This window comes from Pygocentrus nattereri, chromosome 4, assembly GCF_015220715.1.
Source record: "Pygocentrus nattereri isolate fPygNat1 chromosome 4, fPygNat1.pri, whole genome shotgun sequence".
NCBI classification, from domain to species: Eukaryota; Metazoa; Chordata; class Actinopteri; order Characiformes; family Serrasalmidae; genus Pygocentrus; species Pygocentrus nattereri.
In genome coordinates this window covers 26,151,243-26,163,945 of record NC_051214.1, presented here as the reverse complement: position 1 = coordinate 26,163,945, position 12,703 = coordinate 26,151,243, and the positions used below count along the sequence as shown (strand labels likewise).

Here is a 12,703-nt window from a genome sequence, read left to right as displayed (position 1 = left end):
CTGATTGGTTGAGAGGTGTTCTAACTGTGCTGATATCTCGCCACAAAAGCACCACTTTTTTCACAAACACTGTATCACTCTGCTAAGACACCATTGCTAAGCCACGACTTTGACAGCTGTAGGAGACGCTCAAGCCATTTGAACGTTTTTACTTCTTACTTTGCGCACAAACAGAAGGTGGATACTTTTAAGATCACATTTGACCGACAGCCGATTTGGTCCGACTCTGAAGATGAGACTACACTAAATTCCCAAACTGTCATCACCACTGAGCAGCTTTTCAGTCGGCAGCTGTGACAGAAAAACACCTAACCAACCTGGAATCTGCCAGAAATGAACCCAATACCATTTGCAACAAAATGGGCTGTGAAATGCTTTACAGACAAAACAACATTAAAATTGATCTAGCAAAAAATGACAACACTGAGCTAAACTTGATATTGTACATACTTCAAAAGGCAAGGCTTCCAAAAGACTGTGCAGCGAGTGAGTGGAGTTCATTATAGTTAAGGAACTATAATTTGGTGGAAGGAATCACTAAACATTAAAATATATTAAATGCCAAGTTCACAGTCCAATTTATTTATTTCTTTCCATCCATTTTCCAAGCCGCTTCTCCGTCAGGGTCGCGGGGGGGTGCTGGAGCCTATCCCAGCAGTCTTCGGGCGAAAGGCACGATACACCCTGGACAGGTCGCCAGTCCATCACAGGGCAGACACACAGACAGTCACTCACACACTCACACCTAGGGGCAATTTAGCATGTCCAATTGGCCTGACTGCATGTCTTTGGACTGTGGGAGGAAACCGGAGAACCCGGAGGAAACCCACACACACACGGGGAGAACATGCAAACTCCACACAGAGAGGACCCCGGTCACCCGGCCGGGGAATCGAAGCCAGGCCCTCCTCGCTGTGAGGCGACAGCGCTACCCACCACGCCACCGTGCCGCCCTATTTATATTTATTTTTTTACTTTATTTATTTAACTGGTGTATGTAAGCAATAGAAGACTTGAGGTCATGTGTTATCGCGAATAACATCATGGCGGTGATTTGTTTGGGGTTATAAACTGAAGGTGTTCATTTGCTCAAATATAAATAAGGTCAGAGAAACCTTTTTTCATTGTGTCCTTGCTGGGTAAAGACATGTTCAGTATGCACCTACTGGTCTTCAGGAAGTGTGCAAGTATGTTTATTTTAGGGAGTCATGGTCAATAAAATGCCCTACTAGTTTTGCAGTGAAACCATTTGTGTACCACAGAATGCCACTTTAAATTTTAGCTGATAAAAATGTATCAAATAATAGTCTAAAGAAGCAAAACACAATCTCTACAGAGAACACACTTCTGCACATTTTAATGCAAAAGTCATACACATTTCTACGTTTCATTTTTCCTAATATGTTAAACTCAGCAAATAAATAGAAATTGCACACTAAAATTTAGAGGAAAAAAAATAGTATGCATTAATTTTATTTTCACTTACTATCAACAAAACATGGAATTTAACCAGAAGTGTTCAAAATGTTGCATACGACTGTCTGTGTGCAACCGTTTGACACAAACATGTGAACCACTTGGCCATTACTGCCATTTCTTAGAAAGAAATCTCATGCATAGTTTCTCTTTCTCTCTTTTCTTCTTTCTCCCTGTCACTCCACCTCTCAGGTCCATTGATGGTGATAGTGGAGTACTGCAAGTATGGCAACCTATCCAGCTATCTGAAGAGTAAGCGTGGAGAATACAGCCCCTTTAAGGTAAACAAGCCATAGCACTTTAACAGGCCAGTAAAAGAGCACTGCATCTGTGCTGTGGTCCCATTGATCTCAGGATAATACTTTGAGTCACTCTGATGTGGTTACAGCTGGGCAAGCGCAGTTATGTAAGAACAGGGGCATCAGCCAAAAGATCTCATCGCCTGTACACACCACTCAGGACTTACAGCAGAAGCCTGTTGGCTTAGTGAAAAGTGATGAATGAGCTAAAAATAATAATGGATAAAGATTTGTTAACATTCTTATGTGCATCTTTATTAAGTTAGCATAAGAGGTGATCTGTACCAGATTGTTTGGTTTTATTTAGTGACCCTTTGATTTTATGATGTAGATTCATTGAGGTGAACATTTGTTCATGTGCTTTAAATGTATGTGACTTAACCTGCTACCAGTTGGAACAATACAGAAAAATGAGTAAATCAAGACTTTTGATTTGACAATAAAGTGTTGAAAATTCATTAGGATTCTGAAAATAGCATTGAATCTTGAATATGCATATCGCTACACCCCCATTATTTATCAGAGAATAACTTTGTTGTTTTTACACACTGTATAAAGCATCTAAAAATACCTCTTCAAATCTACACTGGGCAATATTGTTGTTTATGAAATGCGTTTCCAAACTTATTAATGATGATCTATGCAATAGATTTTGAGATACAATATATAATAGGATTTTTATTCCAAACGACTTCTGACTTATTCCAGATGTCAGATGTTCAAATAATTACAGCTATTCCCACTATTGACAAGTATGAGTCTTCTTGTTTCATGATTTGAATATTTTAATTCAAAGACAAATCATCAGGATAGTCCAGACTACCGGGTAGAACCTTTAAAAAAATGTAGATGATTTGTTGGGTCCTTATGTTTTTTTGTTATTTTTTTATATGAATTGTGTGTCAGATTTGTGTATTTGTAATCACCAGCAAAGCTTATAACGTTGCAATTATAGTATAATTTGAAAACTCCAGTTAACCTCCCGGGTTGTACGCTTGCTGTGTGTTGTTTCAGAGGTGCAGGCCGCGCCTGATTCAGGGCAGGGCAGGAGGGACGGAGGATGACCTGAACGAGGGGGATCTGGGTTTGGGCACCACAACCCGGCTGAACATCTGCACTGGCACGGCCGTCTGCTCTGGTCTGCGAGGGGAGGGTGTCTCCAACCCCCATCTGGTGGAGCATGGTACTGCAGCCTTTCTGCTAAAGATGGTGTAGAAAATATCTCGAGTTATTAATGTTGTTAATGATGAATACAAACTAGCAGATTACTGGTTAATACCATCCCAGTGGTTTAATCTGTCAGTTGCTGAGATGCAAACAGTAAACATTTTCTTTGTCTTGATTTACTGGCGTATGATAAACATAGTGGTGTGAATTACATGCCTGCCTGTTATGAATGTTTGTGGTACAGAGTGTTCAGACTGTGATCACCTGACCATGGAGGATCTCATCAGATATAGCTTCCAGGTGGCCAAAGGCATGGAGTTCCTCTCCTCGCGGAAGGTAACTCTCAAACATGAAACGACACTGAAAAACGTGATGCATTGAGCTCACTTCATTCAGACGTGTACTTCATTTCCACATTAATGAAATATATTACATCAGCACAGTTATTGCAGAAAGTAAGTAAACTAAAAAGACAGAGTCTCATGTAATACATTCTACTCATTTGCATTTAGTAAACTCAGATGTCCAGTTTTCTCAGTATGTGCATCACTTAAGCGTTTCTGTGTCCATGTCAGTGTATTCACCGGGATTTGGCAGCCAGGAACATTCTGCTTTCTGAGAACAACATTGTGAAGATCTGTGACTTCGGCCTGGCCAGAGATGTGTATAAAGATCCAGACTATGTTCGCAAAGGAGATGTGAGCACCTTTTTTCACCAACACTAATAGCATTTCAACTAATTTCAGTGGGATAAAATTAATTTTTAACACCGACTCTCTCTCTCTCCCTCTCTCTCTCTCTCTCTCTGTCTGTGAGTCTCTCTCTCTCTCTCTCTCTCTCTCTCTCTCTCTCTCTCTCTCTCATTCTCTCTCTCTCTCTCTCTCTCTCTCTCTCAGGCTCGTCTGCCTCTGAAGTGGATGGCTCCAGAGACCATTTTTGACCGTGTATACACGACTCAGAGTGATGTGTGGTCCTTCGGGGTGCTGCTCTGGGAGATATTCTCCCTGGGTGAGGGAACTTTATTACCTACCATGCCATCATTCAAAGCACATGATACTGAATAATAAATGCTTTTTGACACAACCGTACCTTGATAGCTAAAATATATAGCTGATCTGATTTATCTCATTTTGTGTTTTTAGAATTTAAACAGTGCTTGATGAATATGATAGCCAGTTCTCAACTGTCGCACTTTTTAAACTTAAATAAATAACAGGAACTATATTCAGTAATATAAATTGTATATAATAATATCAGAATATCTGCTTTCTGTTTATTACCTCTTATTTGTCTTATTCTTTGTCAAATAGAACAAACAGAGAGTGCTTCAGATTCATTTTGCTGGGTGTATTTTGCTCTGTTGTAAGGAGATTTAAATTGTTCAAATTGTAATTGGCAATATTTTCACCAATATTTATGTGATAGTGTTGTAAGGGTATACATACCAATATTGTGAAAGAGAAAAGATGTAATGAATATGATAATAATTATAGTAAGCATAATAACTGTCACAAGAAATATGATCACAGTAATAGTGAATGAAATATTAATGCAATATGATAAAGGGAGGAAAGAAAAAATGTATATAAGTATTTTCACTACTATTCAAAACTGCAGCTTGTCAATATCAGTCAGTATTATAGGCCACTAGATATAATCAGTCGGGCCCTAATTAAATGTGGTCTCCATGTTTACAGTGCTTTGTAATTTTATTTTATTCCTCTTTTTTATGGATGTATCAATTCAAGTTCATACTTCAATTTAATACAGTAGTGGTGTCTCGATTTAGTGCATTTTTGATATGTCTGAAAATCTGCCACAAGCTCATATATTGAGATTTAGATTTTTAGTTTATTAGAGCATCCCGCATTGTAAAAGTATATTATAATAAGGCATGAACTAATATATTAGCCTTGGTGTAATACACACCAATCAGACATAATGTTATGACAACCTCCTTGTTTCTACGCTCATTGTCCATTTTATCAGCTCCACTTACTATATAGGTGCACTTTGTAGATCTACAATTACAGACTGTAGTCCATCTGTTTCTGTTGATGTGTTAGACACTCCTACCTTGTCAGTCAACCTTGTAGGCAGAGACTATAGCTCATCTGCTGCTGCACAGTTTGTGTTGGTCATCCTCTAGTCCTTCATCAGTGGTCACAGGACGCTGCCCACAAGACGCTGTTGGCTGGATATTTTTGGTTGGCGGACTATTCTCAGTCCAGCAGTGACACTGAGGTGTTTAAATACTCCAGCAGCACTGCTGTGTCTGATCCACTCAGACCAGCGCAACACACACTAACACACCACCACCATATCAGTGTCACTGCAGGGCTGAGAATGAACCACCACCCAAATAGTACCTGCTCTGTGAGGGTCCATGGACCAGATGGACTACAGTCTGTAATTGTAGAACTGCAAAGTGCACCTATATAGTAAAATGGACAATGATCATAGAAACAATGTTATCATAATGTCATAATGTTATGCCTGATCGGTGTACGCTTATGAGGAGTGCGCTTTTCCTCCCTGCTCTCTATTGTGAGATACAGAGGAAGTGATATTTTTAGAGGAGGGAGGGTCTGCCATCACTGCAGACTTGATTGTTTCAATTCTACTTCATTATACTTCATGCAGTGTAATCAGTATTAAAGTACTTTATTTGCTCCAGTATGTTGAATGCATTGTTCAGCACCTGTGTGGACAGAATTGAGAGGCACTTATTGAATGATACAGTTTCAACAATATGTTGTATTGTTGCACTACCCAGAAGGATAAGCGGCTTAGATGATGTGTTTGTGCGTATTGTTACACTCCTAGCCTTTATGTATAGATTTATTATTTCCTCTTTTTACTGTATCAAATACCATAAAATAACAGTCATCTGCTTTTACCTGTGCTGAAATGCAGGTGCGTCTCCTTATCCTGGAGTGAACATTGATGAATCATTCTGCAGGAGGCTGAAGGAGGGTACCAGAATGAGACCGCCCGACTACGCTACCCCTGAGATGTAACTATACCTTTTCTGCAATCATAGAGCTAGCCTATTTAGCACTGGACTTAAGGGCAGTTGGCTCAAATAAAAGTATAAAAAAATTTGTTCAGTCTATGTGAAAAGTTAAGAAGACAGTTTGGATTGCAGGTAAAGTGTTTTTTTTTTGGAAGAAGACACAGGACATCAGTTCTGTCAACTCACATAAGTTCCTTGAAAATGATATGGGTAACACTTTACTCCTGCTCATAAGACTACATGACATCTACATCAGATTGTCACGACAACTAACATAACCCTACATAAGTGTTTATATATGATTATTCCGATAACCGACATTCTCTGTAAGATTTACATTTGCCAATTTTTAGCTAAAGTAGCCTTTGTGATAAATGACGCCAATTGGAATAAGCATTAAATTGACTATAAACTAAGCTGTAATTTGATTATTATTCACTTCTTTCCTGCAAATTTTAGGTCCAGCTTTTATCCAATAAGCTGCCTTGCCCCTTACTTAATACTAATACTGCTGATCCAGCCAATCAGGGACTTGGGACGAAGTTGATTATCTGGAGCAAGTGTGGCAAATTGTGGTTGGAACCAGTTTTAGAAAATAAAATAAAAAAATGAAAAAGAAAAGTAAAGCTCTCATTTAACAGCTTTGTTTTAGATTTTAGCAAGTTCCATCAACAATGCTCCTTCCTCTTTGACCACAGTCCTGTTGGTGGTACAGATTTCCTCTGTAAAGCTGAAATTTGTATGTTATGTGTACACAGTATCATTTCAATCCATTTTGTTTCAGTTATCAGACGATGCTGGACTGCTGGCTGGATCGACCCAAAGACAGACCCACTTTCACAGAGCTAGTGGAGCATCTGGGCAATCTGCTACAGGCCAGTGCTCAACAGGTCAGACATGGGGTTTTGTGTGTGTGTCTGAGAAAGAGGGATAGAGAGGGAGATTTTATACTGTACATGCTTAGAAAAAAGACCACTGATTGAAGAAACCACCTCTTCTCTTTTGCGCTGAATCCGACTTCTCTCTGACGCATTCTTGAAACCAAGGCAGGTGCATTAGCTTTTTCGAGCTCGATGTTCACGTCTGTCTGCAACAGTCCGCATGTGAATTACTTTTCAAGTGTTTAACTGTGGAGTTTGCATGTTCTCCCGTGTCTGCATGGTTTTCCTCCGGGCTCTCCGGTTTCCTCCCACAGTCCAAAGACATGCAGTTAGGCCAATTGGACATGCTACATTGCCCCTGGGCGTGTGTGTGTGTGTGTGTGTGTCTGTGTGTGTGTGTGTGTGATTGTGTATGTCTGTCTGTCTGCCCTGCGTTGGACTGGCGACCTGTCCAGGGTGTATCCTGCCTTCTGCCTGATGACAGCTGGGATAGGCTCCAGCACCCCCCCATGACCCTGTGGGAGAAGCGGCTTAGTAAATATATGTGTGTGTGTGTGTGTGTGTGTGTGTGTGTGTGTGTGTGTTTAACTGTATCTGTAAGTTTTGGCCTTTATGTATTTAGTGCTGATATGTTTTGTAATTGTTTACATATTTATTGGTGGCTGCATGTTTTTCCTCATGAGGACGTGTGTTCCTTATGTATAAATAATAACAGCCTGTGTGAAGTTTGAGTTTGTACAGGTCCTGTTTTCAGTGTGTTTCTCCTTTGCTGTAGGATGGGAAGGACTATATCCCGCTGACGGTTGGGGAGGTGGAGGGAGGGTCTGGAATTGCCCACCTTAGAGTGACATCATATAACGTAGCACCCAGAGCAGACAGCATAGGGAACCAGCTCAACTACGATAATGCTCCGCCACTGGGGTCAGCACACACATGCACACACACACATGCACAAATATACATATGTTTATTTTTATAGAATGTCAGGTTGTGCTGACACATATATGCGATATACACTGAAAAAAAGTTTCTTAAACATTGCTTTACATTTACATGATTCAAATATGTACATTGGCACAACTTGAATGACATATATCAGATCAACATAATCACTATGTGTATGTACTTAATTTAACTTTAAGTTGATGTAACATATTTCATTTGCATGGAACTGATGTACACATCAACTTTCAAGTTGAGTCAACTTGAGGACACAACTCAAATTTCTTAGTTGAGCCAAAAGTTCTCTTCATTTTTCAGTTCTCTCAGTTTGGTAAATAAAATGAACTCCTTTTTTTATATACTCAATTCCCCCACTAGCTAGATCTCTTTCCATCATATAATCCTGCTAGACATTTTCCCTCTTGGGTTCTCACTTATGGGTGGCTATGGCATTGCTGGGGCTCAAACTTACAACCCCCTGTTGGGGTGACGGCTTAGTCCACTGCATCACTCAGGAACATATGAAGCAACTGAGATTTTGTGTCTACGAATGTTTAATACACTGGAGAAAATATTTGTTGTTTTAACTTTAAAGCAGGGCATTGCCTCATGTGGTGCCGCTGTATAATAATTCATCCTAACATCAGGAGGTTGTGAGTTTGAATCCCAGCAATGCCACAACTGTCCATATACAGAAGCCCAAGAGGAAAGAGAGCCCTGTATTTCTCTGGTTTTACTACAAAATCAGGACATTTTGTCCTGAAAATGTACAAAAACAAACACACTCACAAATAGATACATGTAACCATCTCTCTCTTCTCACAGATACGGTCAGCAGCTTGAACTGTGTGCTCATCAGATATTTGAGGACATTCCTCTGGAACGAAGTGCTATAATGGTAAAGTTTAGTCATCAATAAATTCTAAGTTAAGACTATTTTGGTGCTAGTATGTACATTGTTAATAATTTGTTAATGGTTCCTTCCTCAACCACAGGATGGTCAGATGGACTGTGGTATTCGTTTGTCACGTGACGAGATGAAGGCTTTAAACCAAGTGCAGAGAACAGCCACATTCAGGTGAGACTGAGACCAAGCTATTTCCTCTCACTGGTAAAATAGATCCTATTGATTAAAGGGGTAGCTTGGCAAACAAAAATCTAATTTATGCGGTTTCCCCTCAACATAGATGCAAAGATGGTCAATCAGCAGAGAAATGTTTGCTTTATGAAGTTTGCAATGAGGCTAATTTTAAAAGGCTAATGTCATTTTTTTATGATTCTAAATTAATAATTATAATTTCTTCTATAACTGTTTAATCACCTGTCTGTTGAGCTGATAGATAAAAAATATTATTATTATATTATTATTAATGGTTTTAATGATAACCATTCTTCTTATATATATATATATATATATATATATATATATATTTTTTTTTTTTTTTTTATATATTTGTATTTAAATTCTATAAGGGGGCTATGCACCTCAGAGTTTCACTCACTTCCACTTATGTAGATGTGATATGACAATAAATGTGATTTGATTTGATTTGATTATTTTAAGTAATCGAACCTTATGCCATCACACATTCACTTCAAACTGTCTCAAGGTGTGATGTGGTGATGCTGTTTAAGGCAAGCGTTTGGAGATTTAGATATGCTGTTTGCACAATTCATTTATTAGCTTTATTAGCCTTGTAGCACCACTGCACTCCAAGGAAGCAAACGTTTGGCAACCTATTGCCTTTTCAGTGTGTTCTCCATCTCTCCAAAATTACTTTAACTTGCATTTCTTTAATTACGTTTTAATATATGTGGTATTAAATAGTTGTTACTATGTTATTATAGTGTCTTAACTTTAAAGAAATAAGCTATAATAAAGAATTTTTATTGGATCTCTTTCCTCAGCCCCCTCCTGCGGTGTAAGAGTAAGGAATCTCTAGCCTCCGAATCGTCCAATCAGACGAGTGGTTACCAGTCGGGCTACCACTCAGATGACGCGGAGGCACCTGTGTATGCCAACGAGGAAATGATCCTGAAGAGGGACATTCTGAAGAAGCCCCCGCTCCCCAAAAGAGATGACAAATTTAGCGCTGAGGTCCGTTACAGCGCACCCCCTGTTTAACAGCAACCACCCATAATGCCCTTATGACTTTAAAGAAGTGCCTCAATTGTCGTATTTTGAACATGAGAGTTTAAACTTTTGACCTGGAATAGCAGATTCAACCTTTTATGCTGAAAAAAGGATGCACTGGATTTACTATTGTGTCATTTCCACATTAATGCAATGTATTACATCTACCAAAAGTGAGTAACTAAAAGACTGATGTAATATATTTCCTTCATGTGGATATAAACAATAAAACAAGCGTGGGTGTTATCCTGAATACAGTTCTGCTTATGATAGGTTGGCGCTTCGCCATGATTTTAATAATGTCATTTTGTGGGTTAGAATGGACCCAAAAAACTAGCACAGATAGCACCAGGTGACTAAACACTTCCTGTGAAGTGCTGTCTCACCCTCTCATACTTCCACTCTGAAGTGTTGTTGTTTCTCCTTGTCGTTTATTTAACATTATTTAACCAGGTACATGTATCAAAATCAGTAACTTTTCTTCTGTGTTAGACATCTGCAACCACGCTGTAATACAGTTCTACCAAACCCACTTTGTGCCTTAACAGGAGCCTGTAAATCATTTTCTGTTTATATGAGAAAGTCAGTGAGTAAGTGGCCTGTGCTCATTAATCAAGCAAAATATCACATTTATTCCTGGCCTGTTCCCTCTTTTTTTGGAAATAAATGTAATATATTGTCTTGGTGCAGATAAGCTGTATGTGTTAGTTTGCATTCTTTTCAAAGTAATTTTTCTTTGGAAATGTAATCGCTGTTTACACAGGCCACAGAGCAAGCATAGCCTATCAGTGAAACGACTCCCGCTTCCTAGGCAAGAGCCACACCCACTTTCTTCCAGATGGGAAATAGCGACTGGAATGCGAGACAATCGCGTGGCGGAATGTTGATTTGTTTCTGTATTTATCTTTTGTATTGTGTTAAATTGAAGTCGGGCAGGCCTCTTTCTGTCCTGAGCTCGCTTCTTTTGCCTTTTGTTTCTCTTGTCTTGATATTTTTCATCTTCTTTTTGTCTTGTACAGTTTATGAAGTGAGGACTTAATATAGTCCATGTAAGAACATCAGTTATTTACTAAACTTGTCATAAATATAACTAGTTTTATAAAATAAACATTGAGTAAAATTAATCCTATTAACAGTGGTCATCATATATTGTGTGCCTTTTAACGCTTCCATGTCTTTGTTGGAGAGAAACATGATTGACAGTTTTGTGATTTAATGGAAGAAAATCATTTTATTCAGAGATCATTTTATTTGGTTCTTTGAGCTTAACACCTAGGCTTTGGGCAAACTGTCACTTTATGTTAGTAAAGGATTCAATGGCCAGATGTCCTCTTATATTACCAGCCTACTCAATCCATATACAACCCTAGTTCATTGAAGTCTTCTGACCAGCTTCTTTTGTCTATTTCTTGGGGTCAGTTTAAGGGGAATTTCTCCAATGTTTCAAAATTTCTGCATATTACAGTCATTGGCTGTGTTTACATGCAAAGATTTTTGCCAATCTGATTAAATACATTCAGATTGTAGATGAAGATTGAGGTGGTTATGTTCACTCTACTCAACAATCTGATGGAAAATCTCCATTTACTTGCTCACTACAAGTAATCAGCTCCATAATTATGCACTTGCATTAAGAACCACTTCTTAATGACGACAAGCATCATGTTGTCCAGTCAGAGTGACGTAAGCATGAATTTAATTAATTTAATTTAATTAATTTGCAGTCCAAACCACCATTAAGTAGAATATTTTTTAGGAGTTATATCTGAGAACATTATATAAAATACAATGTACTTGCATAAAGAAAGGAAAGGTCAAGGGATGATATAAGTTTCCAAAACTGGAGTTCAAAGAATTATTAAAAGATACAGGAAAAATTGGGCTTTTAACAACCATGCAAGGCCTGGTAGACCAACAAAACTGTCACCATCAGATAAACAGTGCTTGACAGACTCTTCAGATCTGAAACCATCCACACTTGTTTCTATCCAACCTTCTGCTCTGAGTAGACAACTCAACGCTATGGAACTGAAAAGATGTGTAGCTGTCAAGAAGCCGTTACTGAGAAAAGGAAATGGACACAAAAGAACATTTGCAAAACAAATAAAGAAGCTGCGGGTGTTCCCAGAACAATGCCTCAACATCATTAAACAGGTTTGGGATTATTTGGATTGTAAGAAACAGAAAATGCTTCAGAAACTTCTAAGACTGAACTTTGGGGGTGTGGAAAAATGTCACTGCAGATTCCTTCGGAAAGCTGAAAGTAAGTCTTTTAAAAAGAAGTGACACTTAAAAAGGCATAACTTCTGTTTAATGGCTGTTTTGCTGGGAAATTAAATAAAGGACAGACGGTCTCTGACTTTTCCACATTCCTGTATAGCACACCGGGAGAGAGAGCACACACACGTGTGTGTGTTGTGAGACCCCTCTTTTCCTGTATCTGTTTCTCAGTGACCCTGAGGAGACAATGTGCTTTCAATGTTGTTTTCCATTGTGTGTTCGCCTGAATCAGTAAAAAGAGTGCATTAATCTCTGTATGTGTGTGGGGGGGGCCAAGTGCTTTGTGTGTCTCATTGTTTTTGTGTGTGTGTGTGTTTGTACGCATGCCACCAGTCATAAGGAAACAATGCTCTTCCATCCTTGACTATTTTCTTAGGACCGCTCAACTTAAAAGGGCCACCCAGAATAGCCAAGGTTGGGCAGGGATGTGTGGGAGAGGTTTATTTGATTGTGTTGACATGGAATGAAAGTAGGTTAGTTAGAATCAACACTTTATTTCACTTATTTA

The 12,703-nt window shown here is 38.8% G+C and overlaps 1 protein-coding gene across 1 annotated transcript in view; it reads left to right on the top strand.

The window, feature by feature from the left end:
• Positions 1 to 11,044, top strand: part of kdr (kinase insert domain receptor (a type III receptor tyrosine kinase)) — a 43,485-nt gene extending 32,441 nt beyond the window's left edge. The window contains exons 20-30 of the mRNA XM_017688082.2: positions 1,669 to 1,757; positions 2,790 to 2,958; positions 3,187 to 3,278; positions 3,518 to 3,640; positions 3,839 to 3,950; positions 5,859 to 5,958; positions 6,743 to 6,848; positions 7,615 to 7,760; positions 8,607 to 8,679; positions 8,777 to 8,859; positions 9,690 to 11,044. Coding sequence (XP_017543571.1) covers positions 1,669 to 1,757; positions 2,790 to 2,958; positions 3,187 to 3,278; positions 3,518 to 3,640; positions 3,839 to 3,950; positions 5,859 to 5,958; positions 6,743 to 6,848; positions 7,615 to 7,760; positions 8,607 to 8,679; positions 8,777 to 8,859; positions 9,690 to 9,906 — 1,310 coding nt within the window. The 3' untranslated portion in view covers positions 9,907 to 11,044. The remainder of the gene's footprint in view (positions 1 to 1,668; positions 1,758 to 2,789; positions 2,959 to 3,186; positions 3,279 to 3,517; positions 3,641 to 3,838; positions 3,951 to 5,858; positions 5,959 to 6,742; positions 6,849 to 7,614; positions 7,761 to 8,606; positions 8,680 to 8,776; positions 8,860 to 9,689) is intronic.
• The last annotated feature ends 1,659 nt before the right edge of the window (positions 11,045 to 12,703 follow it).